Source organism: Procambarus clarkii, chromosome 27 (genome assembly GCF_040958095.1).
Source record: "Procambarus clarkii isolate CNS0578487 chromosome 27, FALCON_Pclarkii_2.0, whole genome shotgun sequence".
In the NCBI taxonomy this organism is placed as follows: Eukaryota; Metazoa; Arthropoda; class Malacostraca; order Decapoda; family Cambaridae; genus Procambarus; species Procambarus clarkii.
Window position 1 is genome coordinate 994,856 of NC_091176.1, and position 18,208 is coordinate 1,013,063.

At 49.2% G+C, this 18,208-nt stretch overlaps 1 protein-coding gene across 1 annotated transcript; it reads right to left on the minus strand.

The window, feature by feature from the left end:
• Positions 1 to 9,442: 9,442 nt before the first annotated feature.
• LOC138369074 (uncharacterized) lies at positions 9,443 to 10,138 on the minus strand. Its single transcript, XM_069332005.1, has one exon. It carries the CDS (start codon positions 10,136 to 10,138, stop codon positions 9,443 to 9,445), a length of 696 nt encoding a protein of 231 aa, XP_069188106.1.
• Between the last annotated feature and the right edge of the window lie 8,070 nt (positions 10,139 to 18,208).

Here is an 18,208-nt window from a genome sequence, read left to right on the forward strand (position 1 = left end):
AGCGGCGAAAATCGCGCTATTTTTGCTAGCCACTTGCAAAAATCGCATAGTTTCTGGCCGCTACCGGCGAAAATCGCGCGGTTTTTGGCCGGAAGTGGCGAAAATCGCGTTATTTTTGCCTCGCCAGCTGCGAAAATCGCATAGTTTCTGGCCGGTAGTGGCGAAAATCGCGATTTGGCCGCTAGCGGGGAAAATCGCGCTATTTTTGGCTGGTAGCGGCGAAATCGCGATTTTTTCCCGAAAATCGCGCGGTTTTTGGCCGGTAGCGGCGAAAATCGGCTGTTTTTGCTCGCCAGTTGCAAAAATCGCATAGTTTCTGGCCGCTAGCGGCGAAAATCACGCTATTGTTGCCTGCCAGCTGCAAAAATCGCATAGTTTCTGGCCGCTAGCGGCGAAAATCGCGCTATTTTTGCCCGCCAGCTGCAAAAATCGCATAGTTTCTGGCCGCTAGCGGCGAAAATCTCGCTATTTTTGCCCGCCAGCTGCAAAAATCGCATAGTTTCTGGCCGTTAGCGGCGAAAATCGCGCTATTTTTGCCCGCCAGCTGCAAAAATCGCATAGTTTCTGGCCGCTAGCGACGAAATTTGCACGATTTTTGGCCGCTAGCAGCTTAAATCGCGCGATTTTTGGCCGGTAGCGGCTTAAATCGCGCGATTTTTGCTAGCCACTTGCAAAAATCGCATAGTTTCTGGCCGCTACCGGCGAAAATCGCGCGGTTTTTGGCCGGAAGTGGCGAAAATCGCGTTATTTTTGCCTCGCCAGCTGCGAAAATCGCATAGTTTCTGGCCGGTAGTGGCGAAAATCGCGATTTGGCCGCTAGCAGGGAAAATCGCGCTATTTTTGGCTGGTAGCGGCGAAATCGCGATTTTTGCCCGAAAATCGCGCGGTTTTTGGCCGGTAGCGGCGAAAATCGGCTATTTTTGCTCGCCAGTTGCAAAAATCGCATAGTTTCTGGCCGCTAGCGGCGAAAATCACGCTATTGTTGCCTGCCAACTGCAAAAATCGCATAGTTTCTGGCCGCTAGCGGCGAAAATCGCGCTATTTTTGCCCGCCAGCTGCAAAAATCGCATAGTTTCTGGCCGCTAGCGGCGAAAATCTCGCTATTTTTGCCCGCCAGCTGCAAAAATCGCATAGTTTCTGGCCGTTAGCGGCGAAAATCGCGCTATTTTTGCCCGCCAGCTGCAAAAATCGCATAGTTTCTGGCCGCTAGCGACGAAATTTGCACGATTTTTGGCCGCTAGCAGCTTAAATCGCGCGATTTTTGGCCGGTAGCGGCTTAAATCGCGCGATTTTTGCCCGCCAGCTGCGAAAATCGCATGGTTTTTGGCCGCTAGCGGCGAAAATCGCGCGGTTTTTGGACGGTAGCAGCGAAAATCGCGCTATTTTTGCACCGCCATCTGCAAAAATCACATAGTTTCTGGCCGCTAGCGGCGAAAATCGTGCAATTTTGGCCGCTAGCGGGGAAATTCGCGCGATTTTTGGCCGCTAGCGGCGAAATTTGCACGATTTTTGGCCGGTAGCGGCGAAATCGCGGTTTTTGCTCGCTAGCTGCGAAAATCGCATGGTTTTTGGCCCCTGGCGGCGAAAATCACGCGGTTTTTGGCAGGTAGCGGCGAAAATCGCGCTATTTTTGCCCCGCCAGCTGCGAAAATCGCATAGTTTCTGGCCGCTAGAGGCGAAAATCGCACGATTTTTGGCCGCTAGCGGGGAAAATCGCGCAGTTTTTGGCCGGTAGCGGCGAAATTCGCGCGATTTTTGGCCGGTAGCGGCGAAATCGCGATTTTTGCTCGCTAGCTGCGAAAATCGCATGGTTTTTGGCCGCTAGCGGCGAAAATCGCGCTATTTTTGCTCGCCAGCTGCAAAAATCGCATAGTTTCTGGCTACTAGCGGCGAAAATCGCGCTATTTTTGCCCGCCAACTGCAAAAGTCGCATAGTTTCTGGCCGCTAGGGGCGAAAATAGCGCGGTTTTCGGCCGGTAGTGGCGAAAATCGCGCTATTTTTGCCCGCCAGCTGCAAAAATCGTATAGTTTCTGGCCACTAGCAGCGAAAATCACGCTATTTTTGCCCGCCAGCTGCAAAAGTTGCATAGTTTCTGGCCGCTAGGGGCGAAAATAGCGCGGTTTTCGGCCGGTAGTGGCGAAAATCGCGCTATTTTGGCCCGCCAGCTGCAAAAATCGCATAGTTTCTGGCCGCTAGCGACGAAATTTGCACGATTTTTGGCCGCTAGCAGCTTAAATCGCGCGATTTTTGGTCGGTAGCGGCTTAAATCGCGCGATTTTTGCCCGCCAGCTGCGAAAATCGCATGGTTTTTGGCCGCTAGCTGCGAAAATCGCATGATTTTTGGCCGCTAGCGGCGAAAATCGCACGGTTTTTGGCTGCTAGCGGCGAAAATCGCGCTATTTTTGGCCGGTAGCGACGAAATCGCGATTTTTGCTCGCTAGCTGCAAAAATCGCATAGTTTCTGGCCGCTAGAGGCGAAAATAGCGCGGTTTTCGGCTGTTAGCGGCAAAAATCGCCCGGTTTTTGCCCGATAGCGGCGAAAATCGCACGGTTTTTGGCTGCTAGCGCCGAAAATCGCGCTATTTTTGGTCGGTAGCGGCGAAATCGCGATTTTTGCTCGCTAGCTGCGAAAATCGCATAGTTTTTGACCGCTTGCGGCGAAAATCGCGCGGTTTTTGGCCGGAAGTGGCGAAAATCGCGTTATTTTTGCCTCGCCAGCTGCGAAAATCGCATAGTTTCTGGCCGGTAGCGGCGAAAATCGCGTTTTGGCCGCTAGCGGGGAAAATCGCGCTATTTTTGGCTGGTAGCGGCGAAATCGCGATTTTTGCCCGAAAATCGCGCGGTTTTTGGCCGGTAGCGGCGAAAATCGGCTATTTTTGCTCGCCAGCTGCAAAAATCGCATAGTTTCTGGCCGCTAGCGGCGAAAATCACGCTATTTTTGCCCGCCAGCTGCAAAAATCGCATAGTTTCTGGCCGCTAGCGGCGAAAATTGCGCGGTTTTCGGCCGGTAGCGGCGAAAATCGCGCTATTTTTGCCCGCCAGCTGCAAAAATCGCATAGTTTCTGGCCGCTAGCGGCGAAAATCTCGCTATTTTTGCCCGCCAGCTGCAAAAATCGCATAGTTTCTGGCCGCTAGCGGCGAAAATCACGCTATTTTTGCCCGCCAGCTGCAAAAATCGCATAGTTCTGGCCGCTAGCGGCGAAAATTGCGCGGTTTTCGGCCGGTAGCGGCGAAAATCACGCTATTTTTGCCCGCCAGCTGCAAAAATCGCATAGTTTCTGGACGCAAGCGGCGAAAATTTCGCTATTTTTGCCCGCCAGCTGCAAAAATCGCATAGTTTCTGGCCGCTAGCGACGAAATTTGCACGATTTTTGGCTGCTAGCGGCTTAAATCGCGCGATTTTTGGCCGGTAGCGGCTTAAATCGCGCGATTTTTGCCCGCCAGCTGCGAAAATCGCATGGCTTTTGGCCGCTAGCGACGAAAATCGCGCGGTTTTTGGCCGGTAGCAGCGAAAATCGCACTATTTTTGCACCGCCAGCTGCAAAAATAACATAGTTTCTGGCCGCTAGCGGCGAAATCGCGGTTTTTGCTCGCTAGCTGCGAAAATCGCATGGTTTTTGGCCGCTAGCGGCTTAAATCGCGCGATTTTTGGCCGCTAGCGGCTTAAATCGCGCGATTTTTGGCCGGTAGTGGCTTAAATCGCGCGTTTTTTGCCGGCAGCTGTGAAAATCGCACGGTTTTTGCCTGCAAGCTGCAAAAATCGCATAGTTTATGGCCGCTAGAGGCGAAAATAGCGCGGTTTTCGGCCGTTAGCGGCAAAAATCGCCCGATTTTTGAAAATCGCCCGATTTTTGAAAATCGGGCGATTTTCAAAACTCGAACCGATTTCCCTAGCGGCGAAAATCGCACGGTTATTGGCCGCTAGCGGGGAAAATCGCGCTATTTTTGGCCGGTAGCTGCAAAAATCGCATAGTTTCTGGCCGCTAGCGGCGAAATTTGCACGATTTTTGCCGGCCAGCTGTGAAAATCTCACGGTTTTTGGCCGCTAGCGGCGACAATCACGCGGTTTTTGGCCAGTAGCGGCGAAAATCACGCGATTTTTGCCCGCCAGCTGCGAAAATCGCATGGTTTTCGGCCGCTAGCGGCGAAAATCGCGCAGTTTTTGGCCGGTAGCGGCGAAAATCGCGCTATTTTTGGCCGGTAGCGGCGAAAATCGCGATTTTTGCCCGCCAGCTGCGAAAATCGCATGGTTTTTGGCCGCTAGCGGCGAAAATCGCGCGATTTTTGGCCGCTAACGGGGAAAATCGCACTATTTTTGGCCGCTAGCGGCGAAATCGCGATTTTGGCTCGCTAGCTGCGAAAATCGCATGGTTTTTGGCCCCTGGCGGCGAAAATCACGCGGTTTTTGGCAGGTAGCGGCGAAAATCGCGCTATTTTTGCCCCGCCAGCTGCGAAAATCGCATAGTTTCTGGCCGCTAGCGGCGAAAATCGCGCGATTTTTGGCCGCTAGCGGCGACAATCACGCGGTTTTTGGCCAGTAGCGGCGAAAATCACGCGATTTTTGCCCGCCAGCTGCGAAAATCGCATGGTTTTCGGCCGCTAGCGGCGAAAATCGCGCAGTTTTTGGCCGGTAGCGGCGAAATTCGCACGGTTTTTCGCCGCTAGCGGCGAAAATCGCGCTATTTTTGGCCGGTAGCGGCGAAAATCGCGAATTTTGCCCGCCAGTTGCGAAAATCGCATGTCTTTTGGCCGCTAGCGGCGAAAATCGCGCGATTTTTGGCCGCTAACGGGGAAAATCGAGCTATTTTTGGCCGCTAGCGGCGAAATCGCGATTTTGGCTCGCTAGCTGCGAAAATCGCATGGTTTTTGGCCCCTGGCGGCGAAAATCACGCGGTTTTTGGCAGGTAGCGGCGAAAATCGCGCTATTTTTGCCCCGCCAGCTGCGAAAATCGCATAGTTTCTGGCCGCTAGCGGCGAAAATCGCGCGATTTTTGGCCGCTAGCGGGGAAATTCGCGCGATTTTTGGCCGCTAGCGGCGAAATTTGCACGATTTTTGGCCGGTAGCGCCGAAATCGCGATTTTTGCTCGCTAGGTGCGAAAATCGCATGGTTTTTGGCCCCTGGCGGCGAAAATCACGCGGTTTTTGGCAGGTAGCGGCGAAAATCGCGCTATTTTTGCCCCGCCAGCTGCGAAAATCGCATAGTTTCTGGCCGCTAGCGGCGACAATCACGCGGTTTTTGGCCGGTAGCGGCGAAAATCACGCGATTTTTGCCGGCCAGCTGTGAAAATCGCACGGTTTTTGGCCGCTAGCGGCGACAATCACGCGGTTTTTGGCCGGTAGCGGCGAAAATCACGCGATTTTTGCCCGCCAGCTGCGAAAATCGCATGGTTTTCGGCCGGTAGCGGCGAAAATCGCGCAGTTTTTGGCCGGTAGCGGCGAAATTCGCACGGTTTTTCGCCGCTAGCGGCGAAAATCGCGCTATTTTTGGCCGGTAGCGGCGAAAATCGCGATTTTTGCCCGCCAGCTGCGAAAATCGCATGGTTTTTGGCCGCTAGCGGCGAAAATCGCGCGATTTTTGGCCGCTAACGGGGAAAATCGCGCTATTTTTGGCCGCTAGCGGCGAAATCGCGATTTTGGCTCGCTAGCTGCGAAAATCGTATGGTTTTTGGCCCCTGGCGGCGAAAATCACGCGGTTTTTTCAGGTAGCGGCGAAAATCGCGCTATTTTTGCCCCGCCAGCTGCGAAAATCGCATAGTTTCTGGCCGCTAGCGGCGAAAATCGCGCGATTTTTGGCCGCTAGCGGGGAAAATCGCGCGATTTTTGGCCGGTAGCGGCGAAATTCGCGCGATTTTTGGCCGGTAGCGGCGAAATCGCGATTTTTGCTCGCTAGCTGCGAAAATCGCATAGTTTTTGGCCGCTAGCGGCGAAAATCACGCGGTTTTTTGCCGGTAGCGGCGAAAATCGCGCGGTTTTTTGCCGGTAGCGGCGAAAATCGCGCTATTTTTGCTCGCCAGCTGCAAAAATCGCATAGTTTCTGGCTACTAGCGGCGAAAATCGCGCTATTTTTGCCCGCCAGCTGCAAAAGTCGCATAGTTTCTGGCCGCTAGGGGTGAAAATAGCGCGGTTTTCGGCCGGTAGTGGCGAAAATCGCGCTATTTTTGCCCGCCAGCTGCAAAAATCACATAGTTTCTGGCCGCTAGCGGCGAAAATCGCGCTATTTTTGCCCGCCAGCTGCAAAAATCGCATAGTTTCTGGCCGCTAGCGGCGAAATTTGCACGATTTTTGGCCGCTAGCGGCTTAAATCACGCGATTTTTGGCCGGTAGCGGCTTAAATCGAGCGATTTTTGCCGGCCAGCTGTGAAAATCGCACAGTTTTTGGCCGCTAGCGGCGACAATCACGCGGTTTTTGGCCGCTAGCGGCGAAAATCACGCGATTTTTGCCCGCCAGCTGCGAAAATCGCATGGTTTTTGGCCGCTAGCTGCGAAAATCGCGCAGTTTTTGGCCGGTAGCGGCGAAATTCGCACGGTTTTTGGCCGCTAGCAGCGAAAATCACGCTCTTTTTGGCCGGTAGGGGCGAAAATCGCGATTTTTCCCCGCCAGCTGCCAAAATCGCATGGTTTTTGGCCGCTAACGGGGAAAATCGCGCTATTTTTGGCCGCTAACGGGGAAAATCGCGCTATTTTTGGCCAGTAGCGGCGAAATCGCGATTTTTGCTCGCTAGCTGCGAAAATCGGATGGTTTTTGGCCCCTGGCGGCGAAAATCACGCGGTTTTTGGCAGGTAGCGGCGAAAATTGCGCTATTTTTGCCCCGCCAGCTGCGAAAATCACATAGTTTCTGGCCGCTAGCGGCGAAAATTGCGCGATTTTTGGCCGCTAGCGGGGAAATTCGCGCGATTTTTGGCCGCTAGCGGCGAAATTTGCACGATTTTTGGCCGCTAGCGGCGAAATTTGCACGATTTTTGGCCGCCAGCAGCCTAAATAGCGCGATTTTTGCCGGCCAGCTGTGAAAATCGCACGGGTTTTGGCCGCTAGCGGCGAAATTTGCACGATTTTTGGCCGCTAGCGGCGACAATCACGCGGTTTTTTGCCAGTAGCGGCGAAAATCACGCGATTTTTGCCCGCTAGCTGCGAAAATCGCATGGTTTTTGGCTGCTAGCGGCGAAAATCGCGCAGTTTTTGGCCGCTAGCGGCGAAATTCGCACGGTTTTTGGCCGGTAGCGGCGAAAATCGCTCTATTTTTGGCCGGTAGCGGCGAAAATCGCGATTTTTGCCCGCCAGCTGCGAAAATCGCATGGTTTTTGGCCGCTAGCGGCGAAAATCGCGCGATTTTTGGCCGCTAACGGGGAAAATCGCGCTATTTTTGGCCGGTAGCGGCGAAATCGCGATTTTTGCTCGCTAGCTGCGAAAATCGCATGGTTTTGGCCGCTAGCGACGAAAATCGCGCGGTTTTTGGCCGGTAGCAGCGAAAATCGCGCTATTTTTGCCCCGCCAGCTGCAAAAATCGCATAGTTTCTGGCCGCTAGCGGCGAAAATCGCGCGATTTTTGGCCGCTAGCAGCGAAATTCGCACGATTTTTGGCCGCTAGCGGCGAAATTTGCACGATTTTTGGCCGCTAGCGGCTTAAATCGCGCGATTTTTGCCGGCCAGCTGTGAAAATCGCACGGTTATTGGCCGCTAGCGGCGACAATCACGCGGTTTCTGGCCGGTAGCGGCGAAAGTCACGCGATTTTTGCCCGCCAGCTGCGAAAATCGCATGATTTTTGGCCGCTAGCGGCGAAAATCGCGCGATTTGTGGCCGCTAGCGAAGAAATTCGCACGATTTTTGGCCGCTAGCGGCAAAATTTGCACGATTTTTGGCCGCTAGCGGCGATCTAATGCCTACTACTAATCCTAATCCTATGATCCTAATGATCCTAATGCCTACTACTTCTGGGGCCACTGCGTCTTCCTCCTTATCCAGCGTCTCCGCAGGCTTTCTTCGGCCATCTTCACCAGGGTTCCATGGGAAGACAGCCAAGTTGGAATCCTCCGACCAGCAGTCTTGAATAGGGGCTATAGTGCTCACTTGTCTAATCGTCCCCCGGATCTGAACGTTACATGCACATCTGAACGACCCCGTAGCCAGTGGGACGACGTCATCTACCGTCTCCTGGAAGGTCGCCCAGTTCTGATGTGCCCTGCGACAGTATGGGCATCCTCCACATGGCAGGTCCTGCACTGGCACGTCCTGGCGAAAGTGGGTACATGCCTGTTGAGTGCCTCCCTCCCTGGATAAAGAGTCTGCATTGTTGTGTTTTTTACCTGCTCTATGCTGGATTTTTAGATCAAATTGGCTCAGCTCCTCCAGCCAACGTGCTAGTTGGCCCTGGGGGTTCTTAAACCTAATCAGCCAGACCAGGCTGCCGTGGTCAGTGCGTATGGTAAAAGGCCGCCCCAAGAGATAGTGCCGGAAAAGCCTGGTAAACCTGACTACTGCAAATAGCTCTTTCCTCATGGTGCAATACCTTCTCTGTTCTGGGGTCAATGCGAAGCTGGCATAAGCAATTACCTTTTCTTTCTTCTCTTGAACCTGTAGCAGCTCCGCTCCTATCGCCCAGTCGGAGGCATCGGTGTCCAGGATGAAGGGGTCATGTCCATTAGGTAATCCCAGCACCGGAGCTGTAGTTAAGGTCATTTTGATAGCTGCAAAGGCCTGATGCTTGTCTCCCCATTCGAATCTGTTTCCGCCGGTCAGTGCGTATAGGGGTACGGCTAACTCTGCAAATCCCTTTATGAAGGTCCGATGGTAGTTGGCCAGTCCCAGAAATCTTTCCACGTCTTTGGATGACCTAGGCTTCTGCCATTTCACCACTGTGTCTATCGTCTCTTTTCCCAGTTCTAGTCCCGCCCTGCTAACCATCCTGCCTAAGAACTCAACCCGCTTCTTAAAGAGGGCGCATTTTTGTGGTTTCAGGCGTAAACCATAGGTTCTGAATCTCTCAAATACCTGTGCTAGGTTGGAGAGGTGGCTTTGGAATGAATCGCCCAGCACCAGGATGTCATCCAAGAATGCTAGCACAGTTTCCCAATTTAGCTCCCGCAACACCAAGTTCATAACCCTGGCGTAGGTAGCTGGAGCATTACAGAGACCAAAGGCCATTTTCTTAAATTCACACAGTCCGTACTTTGTTATGAATGCCGTCTTCTTCAGATCTTCTTCTGCTATGTTGATCTGATAATATGCCGAGTTGGCATCTAGCTTGCTAAACCATTCGTTTCCCGCCAAGGTGTCCAGGCACTCATCGACTAGAGGGAGTGGGTACACGTCCTTTATGGTGCGAGAGTTCAACCCTCGATAGTCTACACACCACCGAACTGACGCATCCCTTTTCCTTACCATATCTGGTGCCGATGCCCACTCAGATACTGACGGTTGGATGATGCCCGCGTCGAGCATGCGCTAAAGGTGTCCTTTCTCCTCCTGTGCGAAACATGCGGGTGTTCGTCGTATTTTTTGCTTCACAGGTCTTGCATTACCCGTGTCGATGCGGTGAGATACCTCCTTGAATGATCCCAAGTCAAATTCACTTGTGGCAAAGATGTCCTGGAAGTTCCATAACAGGTGGGTCAGTTGGCTTGCCTGCTCTGCTGTCTGCGTTTCCTCGACGTCCTGTACCATGGTCATCATATGGGGAGGTAATTTGACTTGAGTTTCACTTGGTACCCTCCCCACTACCCTTGCTGCTACCGCTGGACCCGGCCCCGGTAGAATTTCCCATACTGCCTCTGCATTGGCCACATGCATCCGCCTCTTTAATGTAATATTCTGTCCTGTTACCTTGAGTACACATACCTTCAGGATTCCTCCCTCCTGATGGAGTGTGCGAACCACTGGCACCTGCCCATCCTCCAGGGGCTCCACTATACACTGGGGCATACTTTTGTCCATTTCACATTTGACCCTGGCCACTGAATGTGGTGGGATAACAGTGTATTGGAACACTGCTACCTTAGCGATGCACGGAGCTAGATTAAGGTTAGGCTCCTCTTTCGTCTCTAGCTTCATAGGAATCACCTGTCCCTGTAATATCATTTGGGACTTGTCCAGGGCTATACTAACACCGTATCTTTTCATGAAATCGAGCCCTAGCAACATATCGTCTGCAATAGGCGCCACATACACTCCCACAGTGTATTCCCGTCCCGCAACCAGCAAGGGGATGGGGCGCACCAGTGTTCCCGTAAAGTGCATTCATTTCCCCGCCGTGCTTAAGGTTATGTGTTGTATCACCTGGGGTGGTGGGTTCAACCGTTGATGGATCTCCTGGGAGATAATGGTGACCTCGGCCGCTGTATCCACAATCGCCTTGACCTCCACGTCCCCGATCTGGACTGGGATCCAAAACATAGAGCCGGATCTGAGCTGTCTGATGGTTATATGATCTCTTCCCCCATCCTGCTCTTCCGTGTCCGACGTCCCTTGGCCCGCCACTATCGTGTTCTCCCTTTCTAGGCCTGTTGTACATTGGGTCGGAGTTAGGCCGACTGGACCGACCCGGCCGCGTTTAAAGACTCTTTCTCGTCCTCAAATGAAACGCGCAGCTTGTTGCCCAGGGAGTCCCTGAGCCAGCGGCTTTCCTCCCCATCACTTCCCGGTTCCAGACAATCCCGAGCCACGTGACCCTCTTTCCTACATCTGAAACACTGCAGCGGTCGCCTGGGAGATGGGGAACGACGATTATGCGGCGATATGATGGCCATCGTGAGATGCCTCAAACCCTCACACACCTGATCCAATCTCCCGCTGAGTTCTGAGAAACCTGCTACCAAGACGTCCAGTTTCGCCTCCGTGTCCATGGAAGATGAATAACACGAGCCTGCACTTGACGGGTGGTGAGTACCGGTTCCACGGCCTGCAGGACTGGTAGCCGGCGAGGCGCCCGGTGTCGAGCGCCGAGAAGCGTCCTTACTCCTGGGTGGTTGCTCATACCGGGAGTACCTGCCCACTGCATTCACTCTTACTGCTGGCCCCTGGGACCCGCGGCGATGGGAGTCGTGCCTGCTTGAACCTGCGGAGCCATGGATTGATTGCTACGGCATTGTGCTGGAAGGCTTGGGCCCGGTCAATAGCCTCCTCCATTGACGAATTCCTTGCATTGGCAATGTATTCCACCAGAGTCTTGTCCTGTAATCCCTGGCCAAATCTCATTACTGCAATTTGTTCCACTTCCCATCATGGCACATGTTTGTAGGCCCGATGAGCCAAGTGATGGGCCCTATCTGCCCAATCAGCGATATCCTCTTCTGGTTCCTGCTGGGCCTGGTTAAACTTCATCATGGCTACATCCAGAACTTCCCTATCGCCAAATCGCTTGATCATCTTATGCATCATGCGATTATAATCGATCGACGGTTCTCTGTCCAGTAAGTGATTGTAAAAATCACTTGCCTTACCCTTGAGGCACCACCCTAACTGTGTCAATAACGTAGGCCCGCTCCAGTCCTTTTCCGAGGCATAAGACGTGAAACGGCGGTAGAAGGTGGCCCAATCTGACTTCCCGTCATAGTCCAACGCCCGAGGTGGTGTGCGGAAGGTCTCTTTCTGTTGGCGATAACCTGTCCGCCTGCTGCGGGATAGAGAGGCATCCGAATCGGAAGTCCGAGAGCTGTGTGACGAGTGTCGAGCTGTCCGTCTCCTTGATCGAGCCGATCGATGGTGGGAGGGGCTCCCCTGCCGAGTACCTTGCCGGCCACTAGCCCTGGAGTAAGCTGGTGACTGAGGTCGGCGTCCACGTTGTCTGCCGCTGGCGGCACCCCTAGAGGAACGGCGGGTACCCTTTTCGCTGGACGAGGACGATGAACAACTTCCTGCCCCCTGACCTGAGGGCCCGGGGCCCTGTTGGGACGGGTCCACCTCAAACGATATAGCAGCCATCAACTCGGGTGTGGCCCGAAGGCGGTTGATATCATAAATGTTGTCCTCCATGATCATGTGGCGATGCCGAAACTTGATAATGCGAGCGGCCAATGTATCTCCTACACCCGGTAGCAGCTGCAGCTCAGCAGCCGAAGCAGAGTTTATCTTGATTAGAGCCATTGTGCTGGTGTCGAAAGTTAAAGCTCAAATATATCGTGCCACGCCTGGTAATAAGCCTTAGATCTGGGGCTAGGCACCTCACATGTATATCACACCAAACAAAAAAACAAACAACAACAAAAAAACACAGACACCAATGGCCACACTTAAGGTTCCAATGTTCAGAGATAGAGATAAATGTTCCACAAGGAAAAATAAGCACTGCACAGTCAATAATGTAAATGATAGGGCCAGGTGGATTTCAAGCAACATAAAACACTGCACACTTAATTGGTACCTAAATCACTTGAGGCTTAGACAAAAACTGGGCACTTACTGCACTTGCAAAACTGGAAAATCTGATATGGCAGGCACTTTGAGGAACTTTGACAAGCAATGTGCCTGATTTTCATAAGCACTGGGCTGAGGGTTCTCAAAAACACTTTTTTCAGGTGAACGTGGGGAACTGTGTGCAGGGCGGATCACCATCCACCTTAAATCTGGCTATTGTCACTGGGCAGTTGCCTGTATCATGGACCACCAGTCTTACGGTACCTGTACCAAAGCCTGGCCAACCTGATGCTTTCCGCCCCATCTCACTGACCAGTTGCATGTGCAAAACCTTTGAGAGAATGGTGCTTAATAGATTATTGTATAGAGTTAAAGAGCACATGTCACCTGATATCAATGGTTTCACACATGGTAAAAGTGTACACAACTGTATCACAACCTTTCTTACTGTTCATGGAGATAAAAGGCACAAGTACACAACATTTCTTGATTTAAAAAATGCCTTTGATATTGCTAATAGGGAAGTGATTATGTATGAATTAGCGAGAATGGATATAGGGGGACATTTATTACAATGGATACGAGGCTATCTTACCAACCGGAAGTCCTCTGCACTGTTCCAAGGCTACAAGAGTGAAACTAAAGTAATGCAACTAGGCACCCCACAAGGAGGAGTACTTAGTCCTACCTTGTTTAATGTTCTAATTAATGCTTTACTAAAATCAATCCCAACTAGTCCGGCAAACATCACTATCAGCTATGCAGATGACATCCTTGTGCATACTAAAACCCACCGCGAAATGCAAACAGTCTTAAATTGTATACATACAGCTTGTGAGAGCCTTGGTCTTGTAATCAACGCTGCTAAAACTAAGGTATTTAACAGACAAATTGGCAACCGCAAAAGTGGACCACGAAAACTTAAGATAGACAACATACCAATAGACTATGTCTCTTCTTTCAAATACCTTGGAGTCTCTGTCCCTTGTACCTCAACTGCAGTCAATAAGTTACATCAACAATGTAGAGACAGACTCAAGGCTCTCAGAACTGTAGTGGGGTACAGCCCGAAATATGGTGTTAATATCAGAATAGCAAGAATGATGTATTTAGCGTATATAAGGTCTCTGATAGACTATCATGCACCAGCTTTGGTCCTGCAGAATGGCAAAAGTATTGATAGACTGGAAAAAATGCAAAATGAAGCACTCAGAATTATACTTGGCTGTCCTATAACTACCAAAGTTCTCAACATACGGAAAGAATTAAATATACTTAGCATTCGAGATAGAATATTTGAAATTAATCTCATGATGGGACTAAAGCTGCTGCGTGATAACAAAAACAACATTGTGTCAGTTGCACTGTTAGAACACATACGAAATGGAACTAGCGAGTCTAAATGGATTCAAAGAACTGCCACTCATATTAAAATGATGGGACTGCACGATGTATATACAGATGAAAGAGTACAGCACTTCCTTCCACCCTGGCAGATAGTACCTTTTGACATCCTGACCCCTGCATACCCCACCAAGAAACTAATCACAAGCAACCCTCATGCTCAGCTTGCTGCTAAATTAAGCACCATAGAACACATTCACAATATACAAGCTGAAAACAACATTGCACAGACCATATACACTGACGGATCACTCAATACAGCTACAGGGAGGGCAGGAAGTGCTGTTATTGCAGCACAATTCAAAGAAATATCCGAATTAGTAACTGGGCGTCCACAATGCAAGCCGAGTTGGTAGCGATACTGGTAGCACTCGAAATTATTGACAACACTGAAGTAGACAGCTTAATTATTTCTGACTCCCTATCCTCACTACGAGCAATAAACAGTTTGCAATCAAGTAATAACGTGCTTGTCTTGGAAGCTAGACGTAGATATGTAAGAATACTTAGCAAGAGGGTAAATATAAAAATGTTGTGGATTCCTTCTCACATTGGCATGCAGGAACATGACAAAGTTGACGCCCTTGCTAAGGCTGCAGTAAATAAAGACAGTATTGAATGGAATCTTGAGTTATCAAATAGGTCCCTTAAAAGTGTCATTAGACGAGAACTCCTAGATGGATTTGAAGAAAGTAGAACAGTGCAAACTGGAACTAGTAGGTCCATTGTTCATCACAATGAAATGTGTGAAGTAAAACATGTGTATGGGGCAAGTAACAAAGTCAGTAGACTAACAGATGTTGTCACAGCTCGTATAAGACTTGGCTACAAGTATCTCTGGCAGTTCGGCTTGTATAGGGATCTAGATGAAGTAAAGTGTGTGGACATAGGCAGGGACACACACTCGAACACTATATCTTGGATTGTTGTAAAATTGAGCCTTTTAGAGATAAATCTAAGCTCACTCTGTATGATATGGCAACCTATCTTATTACCATGGATAAATTACCTGAAATCCTTGCACTGTACCCACATTTTGCTTCCAGTAGATGAACGACATATGAGATTCAGAAACAAGTAGTGTATTGTGAGGACTAATAATAAACAGAAGCTTCCCTATGACTCTGTAATATCCCCATTGGCCAAACTATTATGTATTAACGACAAGACCTACCATTAATGTATGATGACTTACTGTATATATGTAGCTCTTGTAATAGCACTTTCTCTGTAACTAGCTGACATTGTATCTATAAGGTGTGAAGGATTGAAGAAATTGTTTATGTAATAATCTAAGATGAGGTCTGATAAAGACCTTTTGTGCCCTCTGTAATGCTTTTGCGCTACCGCTCACAGGATGAGTATGGGGTGCACAATAAACTAGCCGCCTTCGGCGGCAACAATCAAAAATAAATCTGGTATGAACACAAACTCACAGGCTTACTTAATGTATCTGTTCCCCTTGAGCCGTTACTTCTGTAGAAAGCCTAGAACAGGTTACGTCTAGCTAACAGTAGAAATGAGAAAGTAACAGACCTGTAGCAAGCACCCTGCAGAGCTGGGACCGGCGTCGCTGTAGTAAACACACTGGAGACGGATGCGCTCGGGAACGACAGTCTGAAATCCTCCGCGAGCGGATTCGTAAACAATACAGGTCGGGTATGCTCATGAACGGTGGCCCGTATTCCGTGTGAATGGTGGTACTCGTCTCCCCTTCTTCAAAGAACTTGGGGACCGTGGGAATCGGTGCTTGGGGGACAAGACAATAAAATGCAACAAATCCGGGGAAATAATCCGTATAAAACACTGATAACTGGAACTTATGGGAAATAATCCGTATAAAACACTAATAACTGGAACTTATGGAGAATCTTGGGGGATTGCACGAGATGTGGAATAAAACATATGCACAAAAAAACAGGGGTTGAAATATCTTGGGCACCGCTATTGAACAACAAACCGAAGAACATCTATGGTGCAACCAAAACCAGTAATTCGAGACTGGAAACGTTGAACACTCTCTAAGACGTCTTGACTGAAGTCGGCAGAACGATGATGCAGATATCTTGGCGAGGTCCTCATGATCACCGCGTGGGAACGTTTACTCACTGCGCCAGTGTAGAGGTGACCCACGTGTTACAACAATAGTACAGTAATATTTCACCTGGAACTGTCGTCGTAGGGAGAGGTAGGGCTGGTAGGGCAGGTGGAGCAAGTCTAGGCTCCTCAGGAAGGGTAGGACAGAGGGAGTCAATGCCTCTTTGGGGGTCCTATGGGCACATATCCTAAGTGCCAGTGGTGCCGGGCAGGCGTCGTCCGCGCTGGGTCACATGCAGTTCAAATCTGGCCCTCCGCACCTGCGCGGGTAGGCTGTGCGCCGTCGCCGTCCACCAATCAGGGCACAGCCCTGCCTATACTGTAAAATGTCTCCTTTGGCGGGCACTTTGAATGTGGTTCCCTCTACAGTATTATGGCTGAAAATGGGAACAAACCCATTATTTGTATCAATGGCAGTAGAAATGATGAAGGACGAGTTAGGAGTGAGGCATTGATACAGAGGTTTAAGACAGCCATAGAATTAGTTAGGAGCAAGGAAGGAATCCTGATCATATGTGGCATTCTTCCAATAAAGGTACTGTAGTTGGAAATGAATAGTTGTCGAGAGCACTTAGTGTCAATTGCCGACTGCGCAAATATTGTAAATCAAATGCAATATCATTCATTTGTAACTGGGAACATTTCTATGGAAGAAAGGACATTTATGCTCGGGATGGGGTGCATTTATCTAAGGCTGGGGTTTGTTGCTGTTGCCAACTCGGAACCTGTGGTTGAAGGGGTTTGTTTGGGTTTAAACTGTTAGTAGATAGTAGTATGGGAATTGGTATGGAGAATGGAGGCAATGAAAGTATGTGTTGGTGGGGGAAGAAAAAATTAGAAAATGAACAGGGAAGGAGAAGGGCCTCAAAATAACAATAACCTTAAGGTATATAACACGAACAGTGGGAGTCTAAGAAACAAAATAAACGATTTAAATGCTCTTGTCTGCACAGAAACAATAGATATTATTGCACTTATTGAAACATGGATGAATGTAGAAAACAGAGAACTATAAGCTGAATATCAAATAAATGGATTTAAACTTTCATACAGATATATTAGATGAGGAGGGGAAGTAGCCATATATGTTAGGGAAAATTTGAAATGTAGTCTAAAAGAGGGAATCAAAACTGAGCCACACACACAAACTATTTGGATAGAATTAAACGAAAAGGTAAAAATATCATTATAGGAATTATATACAGGCTACCAAACTTAGACAAAATGGAAGCAAAGCATCTGTGGGATGAAATATCTAGAGCATATAAGTCAAACAGTATTTGTCGTGAGTGACTTTAATTTTAGTGGAATAAACTGGCTTAACCGAACAAGAAATAATGAAACAGAAGATTTTCTTGAATTAATTGACGATTGCTTCCTTAAGAGTAGTGTCCCCATGGCCTTCCTCCTACCACCGTAACCGGAGATGGGAAATGGCTCTGGCAAGGTCACGTATTGGCCATACACGTTTAACTCACGGGGCACTTAATGGAGTGCTGCCCTGCTCTTTATTGTCCCTCTTACAGTCGTGCATATTCTTGTTGAATGTCCTAACTTCCATGACGTGCGTGTGTCTTGCTTCCCGACCGTCCCTCGCCGGTCCGTCTAATTACCACAAGCTACACAAGCTTCAGAAAGCTTCCTGGCAATACGTTAGTAATGAATAAATATGATATATTTACTCATTATAATGTTGGTGCTGAATGTACAACACGAAAAAACATAATTTTAATCTGAAAAGTATCTTTTTATAAAGAAATTAGACGAAAAAAAAAAGCTGGTGACGCCAAATCAAGTCGACGATCCAAGTGTCGGTTAGGTTAGGTTAGGTTTGGTTTAGTTAAGTTAGGTTAGGATAGGTTAGGATAGGTTAGGTTAGGTTAGGTTAGATCAGCCTAACTTAACATATCATATTTATTCATTACTAACGTATTGCCAGGAAGCTTTCTGAAGCTTGTGTAGCTTGTGGTAGCTTGTGGTAATTAGACGGACCCTCCCTCGCTGTCACTTGTCCCTCGATAGAATTCTTGGTGAATCGGATACCTTTGATATCATTTGCCTTATGTGTTTCTGTTCTCATATTGGCATCCTTAGCGATATTTAGCACCCTATGATTATTCCGCACATTTAATGGTGCTACATAGCCTTTCCGACTTGGTGCCTTCTTTTGATAATTACTGTACTTACTCACACACTTTGGCATTTTATGTCCTCGCCTATTTTACATATGCCACATCTCTTATGGTCATTGGTATATGGTCATCTCTTATCCTCATTGGTATATATCCATCCCACATTCCTAAACTAATTTCCACAGCTTTGTACTCTAGAGCACACTGTCTCTTTTTATAACAAAGT

Coding starts and splice junctions, on each gene's coding strand:
- LOC138369074 (XM_069332005.1), bottom strand. CDS start 10,138: ATGTTGCTAGGGCTCGATTTCATGAAAAGATACGGTGTTAGTATAGCC.